At 38.5% G+C, this 20,014-nt stretch overlaps 2 protein-coding genes across 2 annotated transcripts in view; one reads left to right on the forward strand and one right to left on the reverse strand.

The window, feature by feature from the left end:
- Window positions 1-27: 27 nt before the first annotated feature.
- Window positions 28-6,161, forward strand: LOC112565684 (UPF0769 protein C21orf59 homolog). The gene is made up of 8 exons (XM_025241326.1): window positions 28-131; window positions 1,081-1,236; window positions 2,137-2,304; window positions 2,879-2,946; window positions 3,430-3,588; window positions 4,311-4,442; window positions 4,761-4,856; window positions 5,484-6,161. The coding sequence occupies exons 2-8, from the start codon at window positions 1,098-1,100 to the stop codon at window positions 5,592-5,594; spliced, it is 873 nt and encodes a 290-aa protein (XP_025097111.1). The 5' UTR covers window positions 28-131; window positions 1,081-1,097; the 3' UTR covers window positions 5,595-6,161.
- Window positions 6,162-7,343: 1,182 nt separating this feature from the next.
- Window positions 7,344-20,014, reverse strand: part of LOC112565683 (protein eva-1 homolog C-like) — a 66,516-nt gene continuing 53,845 nt past the window's right edge. The window contains exons 6-9 of the mRNA XM_025241324.1: window positions 16,605-16,748; window positions 13,201-13,430; window positions 12,221-12,691; window positions 7,344-11,529 (exon numbers count right to left, since the gene is read on the reverse strand). Coding sequence (XP_025097109.1) covers window positions 13,291-13,430; window positions 16,605-16,748 — 284 coding nt within the window. The 3' untranslated portion in view covers window positions 7,344-11,529; window positions 12,221-12,691; window positions 13,201-13,290. The remainder of the gene's footprint in view (window positions 11,530-12,220; window positions 12,692-13,200; window positions 13,431-16,604; window positions 16,749-20,014) is intronic.

A 20,014-nucleotide genomic window follows, 5' to 3' on the forward strand; every position in this document is an offset into this window, starting at 1 on the left:
TAAATTTTCTACCCTTTAAATTCATCTAAACAATAAAGTCTGATGTTTATTTGTTGCTAGGCGTCGAAACTGCAGGCATGTACTTCCGTTTGACTCCGTCTGGAAAGTACTGCAACATCTAACGTCTAAAGGTACATAATGCATTCTGATTAACTTCTTCCTTTTCAAATATATTTTTATACTGAATAGAATAGTTAAGAGGAATTTGAAACAGCCAAAACCTTGTTGAGAAATGTTATAACTTTAGATACGGATGATGTCCAAAACATTGTTGATAACGGTAGGCTGCATGGAGGCTATCGGGTGGTAGAGAGAACGTGGTATTGTGAGGAAAAGCGGAGGACTACTTTGTAGACGAACACACACAAAATTGTTAGAAAAAACTGTTATGCGTATTATAGAGGTGAAAAAAGCAGCGTGAAGCCAGAGTAATAGCCAATTACTAATCTGACAGGCTTCATACAAGCACATTTTAATAGTAATTATAAGCAGTTAAATACATTATTGGCCTGAAACAGTGGTAAACATACAGTTGAGTACTTTCTTTGCCAGTTAAGTTTCTCAAATACCTAATACTAATACAATCGGTAAGGTTTCCTTTTCATAATCTTTTATTTTTTTCATTCTATGCAGTTTTCTTTACGTTTTAGCATATGACTGATCTAATTGGTTTGGTTGATCTATAAATGGGTAGATTGATGTGTTTGTAGATGTAACCTGAATATTTAACAAATTTATATCGAGAACGTGCTGTCCTTCTCATCTATTTGTTATTACAACAACCTTAATTAACAGGACAAGAACTGTTCTGGTCAAGTTGTGTACACTTAATTGCTCAAAGATTATGAGGACAGTAAAATGTAACTTCCAGACTCTCTGTAAATGGCATACATTGACAGAAATCCCCACTGTTACATACCCTATTGGAAGAGTTCTGCTAGTGTCATCAGCCGACCGATTCTGTGTTCTTTGTTGTTTCAACCCCGTGACTTCTGAATGCTGACAAGTGTGAATGAGTGAACAAGTGATTTCTATAAGTTTTAAGTATAAGAGCCTTGAATACATTTCATATTTTGGCAGTTACCTCTATAGTGACGATGGTGAAGCTTCACATCAAACGTGGAGATGAGTCTCAGTTTCTCTATGAAACATCCACTGACACATCAATCGACATCCTTCTTAATGACCTCATTGTCATTCATAATGGAAGGCTTAAAGTGCAGAGAATTTGTGCAGGTAAATATCCCATTTTCTCTCCATCTTATTTTAGTGAACTTGCTGTGGCCAAGAAAGCTAAAAAGCAATTTATAGGAGCAACACACTTTAAACGAAGCAGCTGTTAAATATTTACATATATCTTATTCAAACATCACACTCTCAACTTATAATCAGTACCAGTTGAAAAAAAATGTTTTATATTAGTCCTCTACTCATGGTGGTCACTCTCATTGCTCTAAAAACACTATAAGTGTGCTTAACTGGAGAAATAAATTTTATAATTTATAGAATTTTTCTTGTTACAAGGATATGCTTAAAGTTTTCTGAAGAGGTTGATGCCATAAGTAGATTATCCATGGGAGAAAACTGCAGCAGCAAACAAAAGATAGCAGGAGATTAATACAGTAGAGGAGTGTGGGGCAGTTAGTTTTGATTTTCTTTCTTTTACACTAGTGCAGCATACAAATATTGTTAACATTTGATACATTATGCATGCTTAGTAAACAAATTCTGCTATGCTTATGCGTGTCTATATTAAGGCAATTAGTAAGAAGTTAACTGAATAATAATAATAACAATCAACAGTTGTCCGAGTTCCATGCATATAGTTTTACTTGATCTGAATATATGTATATCTTTTGAGGACTAGCATCATCAGGTTTTTTTTCTTTTAAATCAGTTCAATTTTATTTGTTTAATATCTGTATCTTTAAGCACAGAAAAGAACAGCATTTTTCACATGAACTTTTCTGTGTTATTGATTATAGTAATAGCAAACAGGTTGTCTAAAAAGTACTATATAGACAACCATTAATATTAAGACTATTAAATAATACTTGGGGTGGGGGATGGGGGTTACATAGATCTCAGGTGATTCATATTATACATTACTAGTTTGTTGTAATACCTTGTCTGCAGAAATGGAGCAGTTGGCTGAGCATGGTGTGTCTTTGCCACCCAACATGCAGGGCCTGACAGATGAGCAAATAGAAGATCTCAAACTACAGGACGAGTGGGGAGAAAAATGCATGCCTCAGGGAGGAGCTAAATTTAATAAAGACACAATTGGCTGTCGCAATGGACAAGGTATAGAAGTGTGTGTGTGTATGAGCATGTTCTTTCAAACAAATTTCTTTGCATTGATGGAAATGATGTGATTGATAAAGGTTAAAGAATTGTTATGGTAGTTTTATTGTCAGATTTGTCTAGTCAGCAACCCTTTGGAGTAATTGGTTGTTGGCAGAAGCAAAAGATAAGTAATAATGAAACCGTCCCTTCAGCGTTCTTCCTTTTCCAGATTTGAAAACTTTATAGAGAAGACCTGATTTACATGTCAAAAACAGTTAGGTAATTATTTAGCTGATTTGTTTGTGTTGCAATTCCTACTTTTTTAACAAAATTCTCTGGTGTGAAGTATACAGTGAACTACAGGCTCACTCAGTTAAACTCTGTGCCATTAATATTAACTGCTCATTAATCAGTCTCCCTAAACTAGTTTGTAGCATCAGTGTAAGCCATGGACTTAATGGGTTTTGGTAAAGTTCTTGAACTTTTTGTAAGAATGACCAAGTTACAGATGACAAGTGTTTGCCTGGACTTCCAGGAAACATGACAAAAAGGTAGTTTAAGTCTTCTGAAGTTGATTACATATTTATTCCAGCTCCTAATGCACAGATGGCAGAGGTCATTAAAAAGACAGTGAAAGAAGCCAAAGACCTTATTTCCAAGGTGAGAAAGCTATGTATGATAAAAATTTTTGCTTGGAATAAACTAAACTAAAACAAAACGTGGTTAGTTTAGTCCTTATTACTCCTTGAGGAGCATAGGGCCGCAACAACACCTCGCCAGCGGACCCGATTTTGGGAAGTCCCCTTCAGTTGGGCCCATGTGGTTCTTACATCCTTTGCCTCGCATTCTACTGTTCTTTTCCTAGTCTGCTTTAGTCTACCAACTCTCCTCTTCCCCTGAGGATTCCAGTCAAAAAGATGTGGAGTTTGTAACCAATGTGTTTGTGTATTTGAAAGCATATATGCATAATAACTCATATCCCATGTATGCATAATTATACAAAGGATCATGTGTGGGCATGCATTCCCATTGTTCGTATGTTTCAGCATAAATCGACCTATCTTGCTCTCTTTTTCTGTCCCTAAGTTAGTAGATGTGTTTAAGATTCAGTTCCTTTGGTTTAAAAAAGGAACTTTTGTGCAGAAAAAGGTGGATGCTGATGTGTTGGTGACGCAAGCAACTGTTAAAGAAGCTTTGGACATGTTGAGAGGAGCAATAATGATAGTATACCCAATGGGTTTACCTCCCCATGAACCCATTCGACAAGAGTTTGAAAATAATGAGGACCTCTCTGGTAAACAGGTATGACAGCCTTTTGCATTTAAATTTTTTGGGGAAAAAAACCCATGCATGGTCACATCATCCTAAACTTTAAGATTTCTAGGATAATTTTTGTTGTTGTTGTCAATTTGTTGAGAGATAGCTCCTTGCCCTCTGGAAGAGAGATGAGGACTTGTAGAGTTTGGTGTAGGTGCACTCCATCAGACTGTTCATTAGAACTGATTTTGTGAGAGTGGCTAGAATATGAAATCCAAGGCATAGTCGGAGAAAAAGATTAGACAGCCACTGATAGGGCTGCCCAGTTTGTGAGCATCCTATAGACTTGAGAGACTGGTCTCTGAGTTTCAAGCTTCTGGGGCTAATCGCATAGCGTGTTTCTAAAACTTAAAACTGCTCTAAAGAAGCAAATTTAGAAATGTTTTTCAAAATTGAACTTATGCCATTTAGATACATCACGCGTGCGCTTACGAAAAAATTTTCTGAAGGAATGAAAGTATGGCTTAAACATCTATATCTTGTATAAAGCAATTTTAGTTAAAGTTCTAAAATGTTGTTATTCACTGTGTTTCTATATAACAGATTTTTCTAAATAGATTTAAGGCCTAAAAGTGTTTAAACAGGCTGTGCAATAGCCCTCTGGTCTGAAAACACAATTGCTGATGAATCCCAGTGATATATGCAGTATATCCTATCAAAAACCAAAAACTTTTCTAAGTCATTCTCATCCTCTATTCTGATTACAGGCCTCTTTGGATGTTCTGGATAAAGAAATTACTACACTTTGGTGGGCAGGCAAAGAAATGATACCAGGAAAGAAACTTGCTGATTATGTGGGCAAAAATGAGAAGACTAAGATTGTTGCTAAGCTGCAGAAGGTGAGCGTGGATAGCTTTTTAAAAGATCTCAGCTTTGTTCTCATCATGTGCTCCTGGGCTATTGAGCTTTTATTGTAAGCAATAGCTATATTTTTTTAATGGAAAGATGTGATAAGTAAAATCGTTTAAAATAAAAACTCCAAAACATGATGTTGCTTATTTTCTCACATGTTCAAATCTGCATGCATGTCCATTGAACATCTACATACTGGTATTGGATAGCATGAAGCTGTAAACAGAAATTGAAAATGTAGCATTTGAAATATAAAAAATACCAAACAAAACAACAAGAAACCCACCTGTTGTATTGTTGAACAGAAAGGGATGGGTGCTCCAGCCAGAGAACCTCCCATCGGCCAAGACGATCAGAAGCTAATGATGGCTCATTATTACAAGAAGCAGGAGGAGTGGAAAGTGAGGGCATATATATTCCTACACAGTTATTTGCTATGATATGGGTTGTGCAAAACTCTTATTTCAGTAAGCTAAAAGTTTTCTTGCTCATGGTGTTATATATATGTAGATACATATCATAATTACTTGTTTCCTAGAAAATCTACTCTAAATCATTACTGTCAGACGTACTAGACATTTGCTGCTAGCCCGACTGAACTTGTATCATATAATTCCCTAGACAGAGGATAAAGACAATCTGGAGGAGAAACCCAAATGTTTTGTTTGTGGCTAATGGCTTCATTATATTTATAATCGGCTGTCAGCTTCTCTATTTTGGCTTTGCTGTTTCCTGCTTTTCTCAATCTCCCACCACTAGGTAGACCTATATATATCTAGAGGAAAGCTGCCTAAACTGAGATAGAATGTATACACCACATGGTGCTTTTCACAAATCATTCAGAACATCCAGTTCTGCTGTTACAAACGTGAAAGTTACAGAATGTAGTTGCTCAACAAAAGGGTTACTTTTAGAGATGTTGTGCACTATTCGGTATTTTGTCTTAAGCACAAGCAGTGCAAAAACATGATCAGACATTTTGTTTGCTTATTTCATTTGAACTGTGAACTCTGTTTATGCATGTTTAGCGAATGGAGAAAGAAGCAGAAGATTCCTACTTGGATTCACCATGGGCAGATGGCCAGCAGCTCAAGCGCCAGTTTCAGGGCATGAAAGACATCAAATGGGGACCTAGATGAATTCCTTTTATCCTTCAAATTATTATTTCTCTGTAATGTATGTCATCTGAGAAAGATTAAGAGATGAAAAATGATATTTTTCTCCAAAAAAAGGAGCATTGGAATTCATTCAGTGACTGGATTTCAGTGTGACATGTCATTAACTTGGAACAAAGCCAGCAATGAAACAATTACTCTTGTAAATGTTTGGCACAGTCATCACAGAACATGAGAATTTCCTGTTTAGAACTTAACAGGTTTATGACTGTAAATTTATTTCACATACTGGATGGTTGAATCTATGCAACATGTGTTCTGGTCATTTGTAGATGACAAGATAAAGATTCCTGTCATTATATTACAAAAGTGTTGATGACATTACAAGGCATTGCTATATTCAGCAGCATTTAGAATGAGAGAAAGCATGTAGTGATGATAGAATGGGGGAGCATTTGAAGTATTTCAACAGAGAGATATCTGTCTATGCATGTGTGTAGGGACTTAGATGTACACTTTTTTTCAAAGGTTATTTTTAAAGAGATGGAAAGTGATTACTTAGAAATAAAATGCATGAATGTAAACTAATAACTTGCCTGTGTCTGTTGTTACTCCTTCAATCCAGCATAGCTGTCTGCACTACTGATGTTTCCCACACCCAACCACCACCATGACCACCACCACCTCAACTATGTGGGTCACTTTGGTCTCCTTGTGCTGAGGTGTCTGTGTCATGCCTTAGGTGAGAGATATTTGGCAGATGCTCCTTCTTGTCTCACCTCACCATTTAGAATTTTCTGCCGCTTTCTCCAAATAGCATCTGTCACTGAAGTTTTCAAGTCCAGTCTTGAAATCCTCTTCTTTCAGAAATATCTTTCCTACATTAGCTGGTGGTGGTTTGATGGTGCAATGGTTAGTGCCTGCCACCAAAACGGTGAGGATTGGCTGTTGTGGATCCAGATCTTGTCTTGGGCATACTGTTCTTCCTCTGCATATGGCACCTGCTTACATAGCCCGGTGCTTTGCACTGAAATAGCCTTTGTTTCTGGCTTCCATTAAACACGTTTCCATTCCCACCCCACCCACTTCATACTCCAGCTAAATCTTCAGTTCTTTATCATTTCATTCCTGTTTACCACTGTGTCATCTGTTTGCTGGTGCTTGTGCTTGTGTGTTTTTTTTAATCGGCAGCTTTTGATTCCTTTGCAATCTTTTATGCCTATTGCATTGAGCTTTCCTTCATATGATTAAATGTGCTTATAAATCCATTTATTATTATTATTTTTCTCCCCCTCCACCTTAGTGCAGGAGCTTTTTTAAAGGTTAAAATCAAACTTAGATTGATTTGTAGGTAAAATACTCTGCCATTAGTTAGAGAGACATACAGAGACATACAGTGTGATTTACAAAAAATGTTTTGGGAAACAAAAACTGATCTAGGCTTTCATTCCAATGAAGCCAGTGGGAGATCTCGAAGATTATATTAATGAGACATCATTGCAAAAGCAAATCTTTTGAGATTTCACAGGTGGTGTGATTTTGATCTCTTTCCAAAAGACAAGACTCAAGAGATAAGTGCAGTGTTGAATGGCTTTGATCTTATAGTTAATTTGGTTAGATTTTGGAAATTAGCATGCTGTAATAAACTAAACCTAAACATTTGAAAATAATTTAGAATTGCTTCTTCTTTTAAGAAATATGGCATACAAAAAGCACAAAATATTTTATCACAGAAAGCAATCATTACAAGACAAGCAGGAAACACCATGAAAGTAGAATCCTGGTTTCCACATTGTTTAGTGGACCTTTTAATTCACATACCATACAAAATATATTCAAAGCTTGTATGACTACAGTCTGAATCAATCTTGAACTGGCTGACAAACACTCACTACATTTACATAAACTTTCAAATTATTTAGTAGCAGCATTAGGAAAGTATGACAATATATTACATTTGTTACAAACCCTGACTTTCGGTAAAGTGAAAAAACCCCAACATATTCCTGTAGTTGCTAACCCTGTTTTTTATGCTGAACACATTCAGTATTATTTAATAGCAATGTTAGGAAAATATGACAATATACTACATTTATTACAAATCTTGATTTCTGGTAAAGGAACCCCAAATCAGAAAAAAAACATTCCAGTAGTTTGAAACACTGTTTTCATACTGAATACATTTAGTGATTAAAGGCCAAACTTTCACTGTCCACAAAGAATAGATTCGATCTGGAGGAGGCAGGAAAAAATGGTTGTAGGGGTAGATGGAAGCAATTAGTGAAAAACGACCACAAGGGTAGCCAGCACCTTGTGTGCTCCTCGTCTTCCTGCTTGGGTCAAACCATTCTTTGCTGTAAGATAGGTTTGGTCTTGAACCCAAAATAAATGTCAACAGATGACAGTTGAAGATTGGTATGATATTTGCTGCCTTAGGGAATCTGAAGAAATGTGACAGCATCAAAATTCTGATGTTGAATATTTAATTATAGAATATATTTTAAATACTGTTGAGCAATTTTAGATATGTCATTTTACTTTCAACACATTCCCTAAATACAGTTTTATTTCTTTCTTCTTTTTATTTTTAAAGTTTTCTAAACCTATGAGTAAGTTATGATTTAGAGTAGAAGTGAGAAAAACATGGAAGGACGAAAAATCACAACCTTTATGTATGAAAAACGTTTCAGCAAAACTACATTTTTGAAGTTAGAAGAATTCAGCAATTTTGTCAGCTGGGAAAATTTCCTTCTCCGTATCAGTGCACATAATATGTTAAAAATATTACAAAAGTGAAAGCAAGGACATTTCTTCCTTTTGGTAAAAAGAAAATCTTTAATCACAATTTGTACATAAAATTGCAGCTTCCTGTAAGAGATTAACAACACTGCACACTTTAGAAATGCTTGGTCTCATGCATTTACATCAACACCGTGTGAACGTCTCACCTCTATAAATAAAAGAAAATCCAGGGACTTCATGAGATATTTTATCAAGGTATTTAAATGAATGCTTGAAGGAATATAGATCGCTTCAATTTAGAACCAAATTACAATGTTTTAATATCGGCATAAAGAAGTTTGTGGCATAGCTGTATGTGGTGAAGTGAACACATTTTTCATAACTGCATTCTTTCCAAGTAGAAGATAAAGACTAGGGCATTAAAAGTGATATGGAGACCTCTCCTGACTAAAGAAAATAAGGTACATGCTGCAAGACAGTTGTGCTAAAGATGTTTACATATCATGAATACAGAAAAAGCCATAAATAAAGAAATGTGACAGAGCCTGCACAATGCTTTCCCTTTTAATATTTTCTATTTATTATTGTCTGACTCATTCAAAAGCTGTCACAGGCCTAAGGAACTTTCTAGAAATCTTATCATCTGTATAGCCATAGCCTTAAATGGAACTTGCCATCGGCAAAAAACAAAAACAAACAACTGTTTTTGTAAAAGTGCATTACCGTAGTTTTGGGTTCAATAATCTAAAGATGTCAGAATGAAAGTATCATACAAATGCAAAGTAAAACCAGAATATCTTGTATATAACACCCATATGACTTTGTACCAAATATATAGTTATGCATCCAGTTAAAATTTACAACTGATAGCTTGTGCTGTGCAATAAGTTACATAATCAGTATTTTGCGCTGGTGTGCAGGCACACACACACTCTCTCTCTTTTTCATATCAGCATGATCATATTCATTTTTTTGCCTTTATGCCTTCCTACATTCTTTCTCTCTCATTTCTCAAACACATGGTAAAAGTATAAAGTTAAACTGAAATAATATCTTTTAATAAAAAAACAAAGAAAAGTTTGTTAATTATCAAAATGGAACAATATGTTCCAAATGAACATAATTCATGTATAAAAATTTGATTATATCTTAGATCTCAGGATCACAGAATTATACAAACAAGATACAGTATCACTATGTATAAACAACAAAATGATGATTATTATGCAATTTTATGCTCTGAATAAATCTGTATTTCTAAGAATTGATAAGAATGACATAGCTGGAAAGATAAATGACACCATGTTACTACAAACTTGCCACAGTCACTTCACCAAATGTTGTCTCTTCACTAAAAGGATGTTTTTCCCTGCTATTATGATTCATTTTCATTGCTGTAATATTGCAATTTGTACATGTGCCAAACTGAATATGAACCTAAAACGTAGTGGCTCTTGAGTCAAAATCATGCTAAAGCAAATGTTTACAAATAAAACATTTACAAAATAAACAAATGTAATTAAAAAAAAGATTTTAGCCAATTACATATGGCTTAAAAAGTTTTGCAATACTAGAATAATTTAAGAGATACTCATAATGTACCATTGCTACCCTGTTACCATAAAATCTTTTTCATCATATTCATGAAATACATCAACATGTAACTCTACCACATCCTCTCCCCTCCCCTTTAAAGTAAATAAAAAACTGAAAGAATTATAAATCAGAATGTTTTCTACAAAATAGTTTGTAATAAGTCCATAATATTTCTAAAAAATACACTACTATCTTCAAACTTTTTTTTCCTTCTAAACCTGTAAATTTTAGCAGCTTTTCTCACTTATTTAAACGATGTATGTCATTCATCATTTTTAGCAATGACAACAAAACTGTGTATCTCAAGGCCATATTTTAAAAGCAAATTATAGTTCGTGCAGAACTGTGCAGTCATTAAACATTTAGTTTGCAATGTAAAAATTGTAACATGCTGAAGTAGCTCAATGAAAATATGAGATGAAATTTACCAGGGATGGCTGAAATTTGTTTGCAGATGCACTTTTAATGCTGACATTTAAAGCATTTGCTTTGTGTGCAAATGTAAACAAGCATCCTAAACCTTAACTGCCTATTATTGGGCAGCAAGTTAAAGGCAAGTATGACCCAAGTGGGCTAAAGATCAGACAAGGCAGCCACCATTTTGCCTGGTCAAGGGAACACTGTAGTAGATCTTTCCTCAGCTTGGTTAATGAAAAAGATGTGGCATTTCAGCCAGCAGTCATACTGTGAGGAACTATGCACAGGAAACATAGTGGAATAAACTGGTTATTATTAACAGCCTGTTCAGATCTGTGGCATGTTTGTGGTCCCACTACTACACAACATACCTGAATTGCAGCCACATTATATTTTATACAGACATGGAGTTATTGACTCATTTCACTGCAAGCAAGACTACATTCCCCGACTGTTGGTATTCGTATTCTTCATCAGTGGGCGTATGGTCTGATAAATAACCTGGCCTTATTTACCTGTATCCCCTTTCTTTTTTTTTTTGGTTGTACAAAGATATAAAACTGTTACCTATTTGTCACTTTCCCAGTATTTTGCATCATAAACAGCTTGTACTGTTTTGAGAACATCAGCTCAGTTTAACGCTGTAGGCAATCTTCTTCAGCACACATCTCTTGGTTTTTAAGGTCATCATTTTCTTGGATAAGATGCAGCTTGTATGGGATCAGGCAAAGTCAAGGTCTTGACTAGACTTTCCACTTAATGCACATAAAGTACAGTCAACAACCACCTCTTTCACCTTCAACTGGTGCGTTTCATCACAAAATCTGGCAAAAGAAAAATGCTTATTGAAACTGTCTGCCTTTCTTGAAAGGCTTGGCTGACCGTCATCCATAATAGTTGCTCAAGCTTCTGTCCCCTGAATCACTGCGTAGTGTGCTGTGGTATCCTGAACGCATTGTTCCTCGAGGTTCAAACCGCACAACTTCTATTCGATCTATCGAGTCTGAGCGTTCAAGCATCGGTGTCTCAAGAGTACTATGATTGTGGGTAACATTGCGACTGTGAGTCGGCTCTGTCAAGTCTAATTTTGCTCTTGACTTTCTCTTGAACTGCACACATACCTGTCCGAGCACTATGGTCAAGAGAGAGATTACTCCAATACAAACTCCCAGCACCACATACAAAATGGCTTTTTCTTGGTGATCTGAAGGGAAAGAAAACATCAGATGAGAAATTTCATAAGAATAAAAAGCTATTGCATGTTCTTCTGCTCACTCTTTCCCCACAAAATTCTCCACTGACAGTAAAAATAAAGCTAGATTTTTATTTTACTTATGTTTACACATTAGCACAGATTATGTGAAAAAGAATTTTTGGGAAATGTTTGCTTTTCTTGCCTTAAGTACCATAATTATATTTCAGATAGCAATTAAGTCTAACCTTTTCACAAATAAAATTCAAGTTTAGACAAGAAACCTGTATCTAAAATCTTATTTTTGTTTTGTAAATGAGGATCATGAATATTTTGTACTTTCTTCAGTCTGGTGTTGCTATGAAAAGACTTCACAGGAACAGGCACATAAGGAGTTGTAAAATCTTTGCCTAAAATGTGTTAACTGTAGGTGGTAATAGTGACCCTCGGAAACAAAAACAGTGCATGGTTTTTGGGAGTCAAATTTGATGGTGTAAGCATCACTGAAGCTTGCACAGCTGTTCTTACCCTTTCTGTTTAGTCAATTCAGCATTTGCCTGTTTTGAGTACCCTCCCTACATTCTTTCTTTTGTAATGTAATTCTTTGATTTAGCAGATTGACAAATGAAATTCTTTCATTTAGCATATTAACAAATTTGATTCTTTTATTTAGCTGAAATTTTGGTACCAATGTAATACTTACAGTGAATAAACATAAAAGTGCTGAACCAGTCCTTTGCAACTCCCATGGGTGCATCACTGCTGCCCGCAGCTGTCCTGATGGTAGACATCGTAACATTGATGCACACCACAGACAGACCACTTTCTGGACTTGTCTCTACAGCACTGTGTACACTCGGAGCAACCTCTGTCTGTGATGTGGATAAGGCTCCTTCAGTACTGGGTAAGTCCATATGTGTTACAAGGTCTGAAATACCTCCCATATCAGGAGGATCTGCAGAAGCAGCAGCAGCAGTGCTTGTGACAAGCAAGGACTCATCAGTCTCTGTGTGGTCTGCTGGAGTTAGAGCAACAGGACTGGTCCGATTCTGTCTGCTGATGATCAAAAGCTGTTCTTGGTCTGAACTGATGAGTGGGCTGGTGATTCTAATCTGACTCAAGTCCTGAGTGATGTCAGGCTGTGGGATTTCTCTGTCAGTTGTTTCTGCAGCATCTGACACGAGGAGGTTGGTGGATGACGAGGTTTAGAAGAGAGAGGAACAAAATTATTAAAATCATGTGAAAGACCATAAATAGTCAACAAGCTGAACCTATACCTTAGCAACACCAGTGTGTTTGAAGCATTCCAACAGAAATGGCTACCTTGCTGGACATTAAGGTTATAAGCAAATAAAATTTCAAATGGCATATATATATACACACACATATGCATGCATACACATTGTCATTCTTCTTTCTCTCCAGTTAAGGGAATATTGTTTAAAAAAAAATTAAATTAAATATGAAATGGTTACTAACACAAACCAGTCCCAACATGCTGTTTGCAACATAAATGTTAAGCAACAGGTGACATAGAAATGGGTATATGATCCACAACTATAGGTAACTTTCCTCAACATCTTTTCTATCACAAAGTGGGATGTGAGGCAGGGTTGGTCAGATAATAAATGGCGAGACAGCAAATTGAGACTTTAAATGTATAATGCTGAATATGTAAACCACCTGCTGAAGCTTGTTCCTGAGTGTCTGTTCCTCGTGAGATCTCCAGCAGTTCTAAAGACTGGGAGGCTGCATGGGCGTCCCTTGGGATTCCTATTTCCAGATCTGTTCCATCTGTAGCTGGTATGCCTTCCCCTCCACCTCCTGAGCTTTTTTTTTCCCTCTCTTCTTGTTATGTCTTGCCTTCAAGTGACCTTTGTGCCTGTGAAGTTCTTTTAGGATTCTCTTTGGCACTGGAAGCAGAAGCAATCAATATTTCTGTTGTTACTTCAAATGCTGGTGCTATGGTGCATGCTAATGCAGAAGCCCTGAGAAAATCGGAAAAGAGGTAATCTGGCATGGAAAATAATTCTAGTTTGCCAGTTTTTTGCACTGCATTTACAACTAGCTTTCTACTTGACTTGAAAATTTCTCCTAATGTCTACTATGATTAGCAAATGGTGCAAAGAGAGCGACAGATAAATCAACCACACAAACTAATAATCTCCTTTAAGTTGCACAGTCTGATACAAGCTGCATGAGACACATATATACCCCAGGGGTTGACGAAAAACACCTGCACTACAAGACCACTTAAAATATAGTCACTAGGCTTGAGCTGATGCAGGTGGAGGAGGAGCTACAAGCAGGGAGGAAGAATTCTGAAAAATGCAGATGTGTGTACATATCCTCCACCCCCACCTCAACTCACCAGCCTCCCATGCCTGAGTCTTTACAGACCTCCACGACCAAACTATCCTCCCCCAACATCGCCTTCCTCACCCAGTTTCACTGTTTACTACCCTGCCACCATTTCGGTGAAGGTTCATCAGCGGCGGGAGGGTGTGAGCGTGCGCGGGTGAAGGGGAAGAGTAGTGGTACTGTGGTGGAGGGAAGATGCAGGTATGTGGGTTGATGCACATTCAAACAAGCATATTTCTCACCAGAACACTGAATCTTCAGTGCCTACCAGTCGCACTCTGCTTGACACAAAACGTGCTACTTACAAACGCTTCACCTCTCTCTTGTACCAACAAAATTTTCTGCTACCCACACTAGCTCTCCCACTTCGCTACCCGCACTAATAAAACATGCTACCCACAGACGTGGACACGTGCAAACATGCATGCCCCTGACACACGCTCTTGTCGTGGAAACGGAATATACAATGAAATACATCTGTACTATTCCGCAAGGGCAATTACAAATGAAGAACACTTCATGCAGTAACGTGCAAGCACACACTGGGAACACTGCGGCGAGAAGATGAGAAAACTCACTAGGTGCTTTTAGCTCCCGTTGAGTCACCTTAACAGCCACTACACTTTCCTACTGAAAACAAACGACGGCGGCCTTCTGTAGGGTTCCTAACTGAGGCTCTTGGTCGCTATCTGCAAGATGAAGGGAGGGGTGCGCATTGTGGTGGTGACCCGAAGCCCGAGGAGGTGGCTAGGAGGGTATTGGGGCGGTCGATGAAACAAGAAAAGATATCCGAAACTGAGTGTGTTTTTTTTAACCCTCCGCGTGTGATTCTTCTTGCACTGTGCAGCATCCATTTTGGTTTGCTATAAAGGTCATGCCTACAAGCATGGTCTTAAACACACACGCACCAAACGCCTACTTCATAATATCACGCTGGCACACTCCCTGGGGTTGTAATATAGGCGCTGGCCACTGATGCACACTAGACGGTCATCCCTGTTGCCATGGCGAAGGACGCGCGTGCAGATGACGTTGACGGGCCACCTTTCCCTGACCTCGTACCGTCAGGTGAAACGAGACTGACGCAGGTCCATGGGATAATGATGTTTGTATCACTTGGCTGAATGTCGTTGTTGTCAAATCTCCATTTTCTGTTCTAATTAATGTCGTGAAACCTGCTTTCCTGGATGCTGCTATTTATAGTGTTTGCTGCTATAATCCGATCATGGACTTGGATCCAGTACTGTTGACGTCCGACATTAATCACGTCACTGGTCACGTGATAAACATTTAGTCCCTCACCGTGGTCACGTTCCTTCACGTAGTCGTTCCTCGGGTTCAATCCGTTACCTTCTAAATCCTTTAACTTGACGTGTGTAATTGTTAGGCTGACAGTAAATTGAGTTTTACATCCTTTGTTACAATTTTTTTTGTTTAAAGTCTGTATGGGGAGGAAATAAAACAAGACGGACCATACGGTTTTAATGTTACATGACTTTATTCTGAAATGTTTAGCCACGGCGACTGATATCGACATTTTCGGTCTCAGACTTGGTGACGCACTTGACCACTTTCACCCCCACAAAAAGACAAAACAAATACCATAAGCATCCGCTTCAAAAATAAACCCCGAACCTGTTAAGCCTGGCAGTTAATAATGATAATACATAGACAAGCTCCCGTTCTATTAAAACCTGCAATTTTATAAAATGGAAAAAAATGTTTTTCGCAACAATCCCCACCTCCATGACCGCGATGCTTTTAGGATAATTACAGCGACTTTATTTTTAACATCTTCCAAAAGCGAGTCCTCTGTCCGCTGTCATGGGTCAACTCCAATACCGGAAGTAGTCATTGGAATAACGCTTTCAGCAAATGGCTGCCTGAGGTACAAAGATGCCAGTTCTAGTGTCCGTGTAAGAAAAAAAAATGTGTCAACATTTAAACGTTGTTGTTTTGATGACTTTGAAATCGCAACCAGTGAAATAATGGCGCAGCAGACGAAAACTCACTCTATAACGAACTTTAATAATTATTAGCCGATAGCTTATGGCGTCATTTCCGTCTGATCCGAGTGGAAGTTTCGCCAAAGGATTTTGCTTAGATTGTAGTTTTAAAAAAACAAAACAAAAAACAAAAAACCACTGTATAATGAGGAGTCTTGTGGTATAATGCAAAGTGCATACACTCAGGTCTACGCAATCCAAAGTCTGATTTATATTCATTATATTCACATTTGTTGTTTGTCAACAGACGGATCACCAGAGTCTAGGTAAGACGCACTACACAAATCACATGCAATCGCTAGACAGGGACTTTCAAGACTTGATGTCTATTTCTGGGGACTGAAGGTGCAACTCTAAACATTATAACCTGCTTCATTTTTGGTTTCGCAATCACACACACCAGGAAAAAAATTAACAAGTATTGAAATAATTCAAAAGGATCTATCGCTCGTACCTTAGGAAATGGACGATGCACGACAAAGCGCGTCAAAACAGAGTACAACAATCAACTGGCGGTACGAATAGGTATATCTCAATTATGCTCTGCATGCTGCAGGCCGCAATCTTGCAGGGCAAGTCAGACAACTAAAATTATTTATTATTTCACCCAAACACATCGACCAGCCAATCCAGTCAAGCGCTCAGACATTCAAAACACACACCCGCAGACACCATGTACACGATTGCAGGAAATAAAATAACAAAAAGATGATGACTTACCGCAGGCGTAGGTGACGGCGAGGTATTTCTTGATACCTGCCGCGCAGGGGTTGCCAAAGACTGCCTCCGACGCCAGCAAGTCGCAACGCTTTCGGCCTTGACATGCGCCCCTGACCTCTGACACCGTCTCAGCCGCCTGGCAGTCTGTTCACAGAGAAGCCGGTGATCGGCGGTTAGCTTGTGCACACGCAGTGTCTCGGGCCACGTGCCGGTGAACATAACATGCATTATGCAGGAACTGTCAGTGAAAACATAATTCTCCCCTTCACCCATCTCTCTCTTCCAACAACAAATGAACCCGTTCAATATTTAAAAAACAAGAAAAAAAAAAAGAGGAAAAGATTAACGTGTTTCGGGTGCTTCACGACATAAAAAGTTTTAGCATGATGTAGTCTGGTAGATATAGGCTCAAAAAGTAGGTGATGAACAATGTGACTGACATATTTTTTTATCCATGCTTAATCATATTCAGGAGAATTGGGGACGACAAGGAATGTAAACAGCGATCGATGCCGACTGCCAAGATGAAGTCTTGTGTTGTCTCGGCTACAACAGAGTGCTTGGTCTCGGCAGGCAAGCACTGTATAAACTGAAACCCTTAGAAAGTTCCAGATATTGTTTTAGCACTTCGTGACACTATCTATAGCATCACTTCTTATCACGATAATTCCTCCCCCTTCTCCTTATTTTGAGTCGTTCCTTCCTCAAAGGGTTACTTCAGCGTTGTTGCTATGAGGAGAGAGAGAGAAGTCGGGTAGGAAAAAACTGGAGTACCCGGAGAAAATCGTCCTGGGAAGAGGTGTCACACAGAATGTTCCGAGACGAAATCTGAAACCAGGGTCTCTGCAGTCGTGAAAATAGAGAGTTTTAACCACTACCAGGCACTCGTTGACTTGCTGATAGGCTTTGGTAAGTCTACATTTAAGCACGACTACGTACCTACCTCCTTTGTATCTTCAACAACAACCGTTTCGATGCAAATTAAAGATCTACTACGGTGCAAATTTTAAAAAAAAATCATAATGAGCTCAAGATATTATAACCCCGAGTGGGCAAATAATTCCCATCTGTTCTCGGGACACGTCTTAAAATATCACGAAATATATAATTGTATAAAAATACACAAAAAGACATCAAACTCGTGACATGACTACTGTCCACGGATTTAATATCTTTTAAAAGAAGACTTAATTAATATCATGTCTCGGCTCTCTCCCACTGGTGATGTTCTTGACCTCCTTCTGTGCATGATGGTGATGGTGGCCCTGTATCATCTCGAGGACGGAAGTAGGGGGCGGTATATTCCCTTAGATATGGCGAAAACAAGTATCTTTTAATGAGTTCTGCCTAGTGGACCTTTAAAGTCACGTGACGTTGGAATGCATTGACGACAGTGACTCGATCTACGCCAGGTGGTGTCAGCAGTTAACGCCAGTTAATAATAGAAAAATGTATTTCTTGTGATACCATGTCCTTGAGCACTCGATCGTGTACACACCTATCCCATCCCCCATCTCCTCCCTTCCCATCCATCGTTGCCATCGTCTTTGTCCTCCCCCTAGTGGAGCGACCTTGAACTCGATACACAATCGCTGCGCTATGGCGACATCTGCCGGCTATAATTACAGCCCTTGCTGCGCTTCTTGAGTGCATTTTCATTTTACTGCCAGCAAAATGGCAGGATGCCTGCCATGTATCATTAGTGTTGTCTTCGTTATAGCCCATAATGTTTCATAGCCACCCTGTTCTGGCAGCTTTGTGTTTATGCTACCCTTAAGATCCGAGGCATCTCCACTCCACCCCCTCCAATGCCACTTAGACAAAAAGAATCGTGTAAAGAAAAAGAAAAACCCACCACGGATTCGTACCAAATATATATATTGGGGTGAATGTTTTCGTCTGAATAACGTAACATTAGGGGCCGTGTGCAAAGCCAGTGGCTAGGCCGCTAGGCTAACGGGAATGTTACGTGTTAGCCATCCAGCCATCCAGTGACGTGTTGTGCATCCGGGTCCCGTGTGGTTATATGTGAGGATGTCACACACAAACTACCGATCTCACATATGAACGTCTGCCTGACGCAACACCCAATCTCACTGAGATCTCATTTCCACCGCTTCATGAATATTCAGTGATGGCAAGTTCAGCAAAACAGGAGTGCGCCACACTGGAGATGGGAGGAGAGGGCAGGCGGGAGTGGGGGATGGGGAGAGGAGGAGGAGACAAATTGCCGAGGGCCGATACCGTTGTCGAGGGAGACGTTAAAATGTCGGTCTTGATGGGGGAGAGTTGCTGACCAGTGACGTCAACACTGACTGGCGTATCTCGAACACTCAAGCCTCCATTCCCTTTCAGGTTAATAAAAATAATTTGTCTTTTAAACTAATACTGTCAGAGCGCTTCATTAATAAGAAAAATTGCAAAGAGACTAATCTTAAATAAAATGACACGCCAACATCCATACACACATGTACTCATGAATTGCACCCAGCTGCAATTAGCCCATACAACCAGAAAGTAAAAAAAAAGAAAAGAAAAAACCCCAATAAAAACAAACAAAAGAAACAAAACAAAAAACAAACCAACTCCACCAACACAAAGTACCCCCCACCCACCCCCACCCCAAAAAAAAAAAACAACAACCAAAAACAAACCAAAAAAACCCCAAACCAACAACAAATAAAACAACAATAAATATTAAATTAAACCCCACACACAACCCAAAATACTGCCCGGCCAACACACACCAATGGAGTCTTGTCTTGATGCAGACTAAGGACCTCAAGATTCCGCGGATACTTCAAACTGTAAAAGACTTCCCTTCTCAGTGTCGAGGTCAAATTCTGATCGACATGAAAAGCTTGTCTGTGTTAGTTTAAATCCGGATTTGAACTTAAGGATTTTACAAGCTTTCTACTTCACTTTTGACTGAACTATTATCTACACACGCTTGAGAAACTCACTCGAAAGTTCGCTCGTCCTGTCTACCCGAACTGAAAGGCCAACTTTGAGGAAGGGGGAAGAATTCAGTTTCGTTTGAAACCGTTGTGGGGAAGTGAAGCAAAATTATGGAAGAATATTTTTTTTCGGTTTTTTTAATTTATGGAAGTGAATTAAAATAAGTGAATGCGGCGTCAAGTGTGGACTTTTTAAAAAAATGCATTTTCCTTTTTATTTTCGGTCACACGGTTGCCCTAACCCGAAGGTCACTTATCTATTCATGTATTACTGAAAATACCGATCGAAGTATCGATGTTAAAAAAAAAGGGCAATATGCTTTTACCCAACCGAGTTAACTCTCTACACATATTCATGATATTTTAATTTCGGCAAGTTTAATCTCTTGTGGAAGAGGTTGGGGGAAATCACTCGTCGACCTCTGACCTCTCGTAACTGGTTCCCATGATTAA

Source organism: Pomacea canaliculata, linkage group LG6, assembly GCF_003073045.1.
Source record: "Pomacea canaliculata isolate SZHN2017 linkage group LG6, ASM307304v1, whole genome shotgun sequence".
Lineage (NCBI taxonomy): Eukaryota > Metazoa > Mollusca > Gastropoda > Architaenioglossa > Ampullariidae > Pomacea > Pomacea canaliculata.

Coding starts and splice junctions, on each gene's coding strand:
- LOC112565684 (XM_025241326.1), top strand. CDS start 1,098: ATGGTGAAGCTTCACATCAAACGTGGAGATGAGTCTCAGTTTCTCTAT. Junction 3,589..4,310: donor AGGACCTCTCTGGTAAACAG/GTATGACAGCCT, acceptor TTCTGATTACAG/GCCTCTTTGGATGTTCTGGA. Junction 4,857..5,483: donor AGAAGCAGGAGGAGTGGAAA/GTGAGGGCATAT, acceptor ATGCATGTTTAG/CGAATGGAGAAAGAAGCAGA.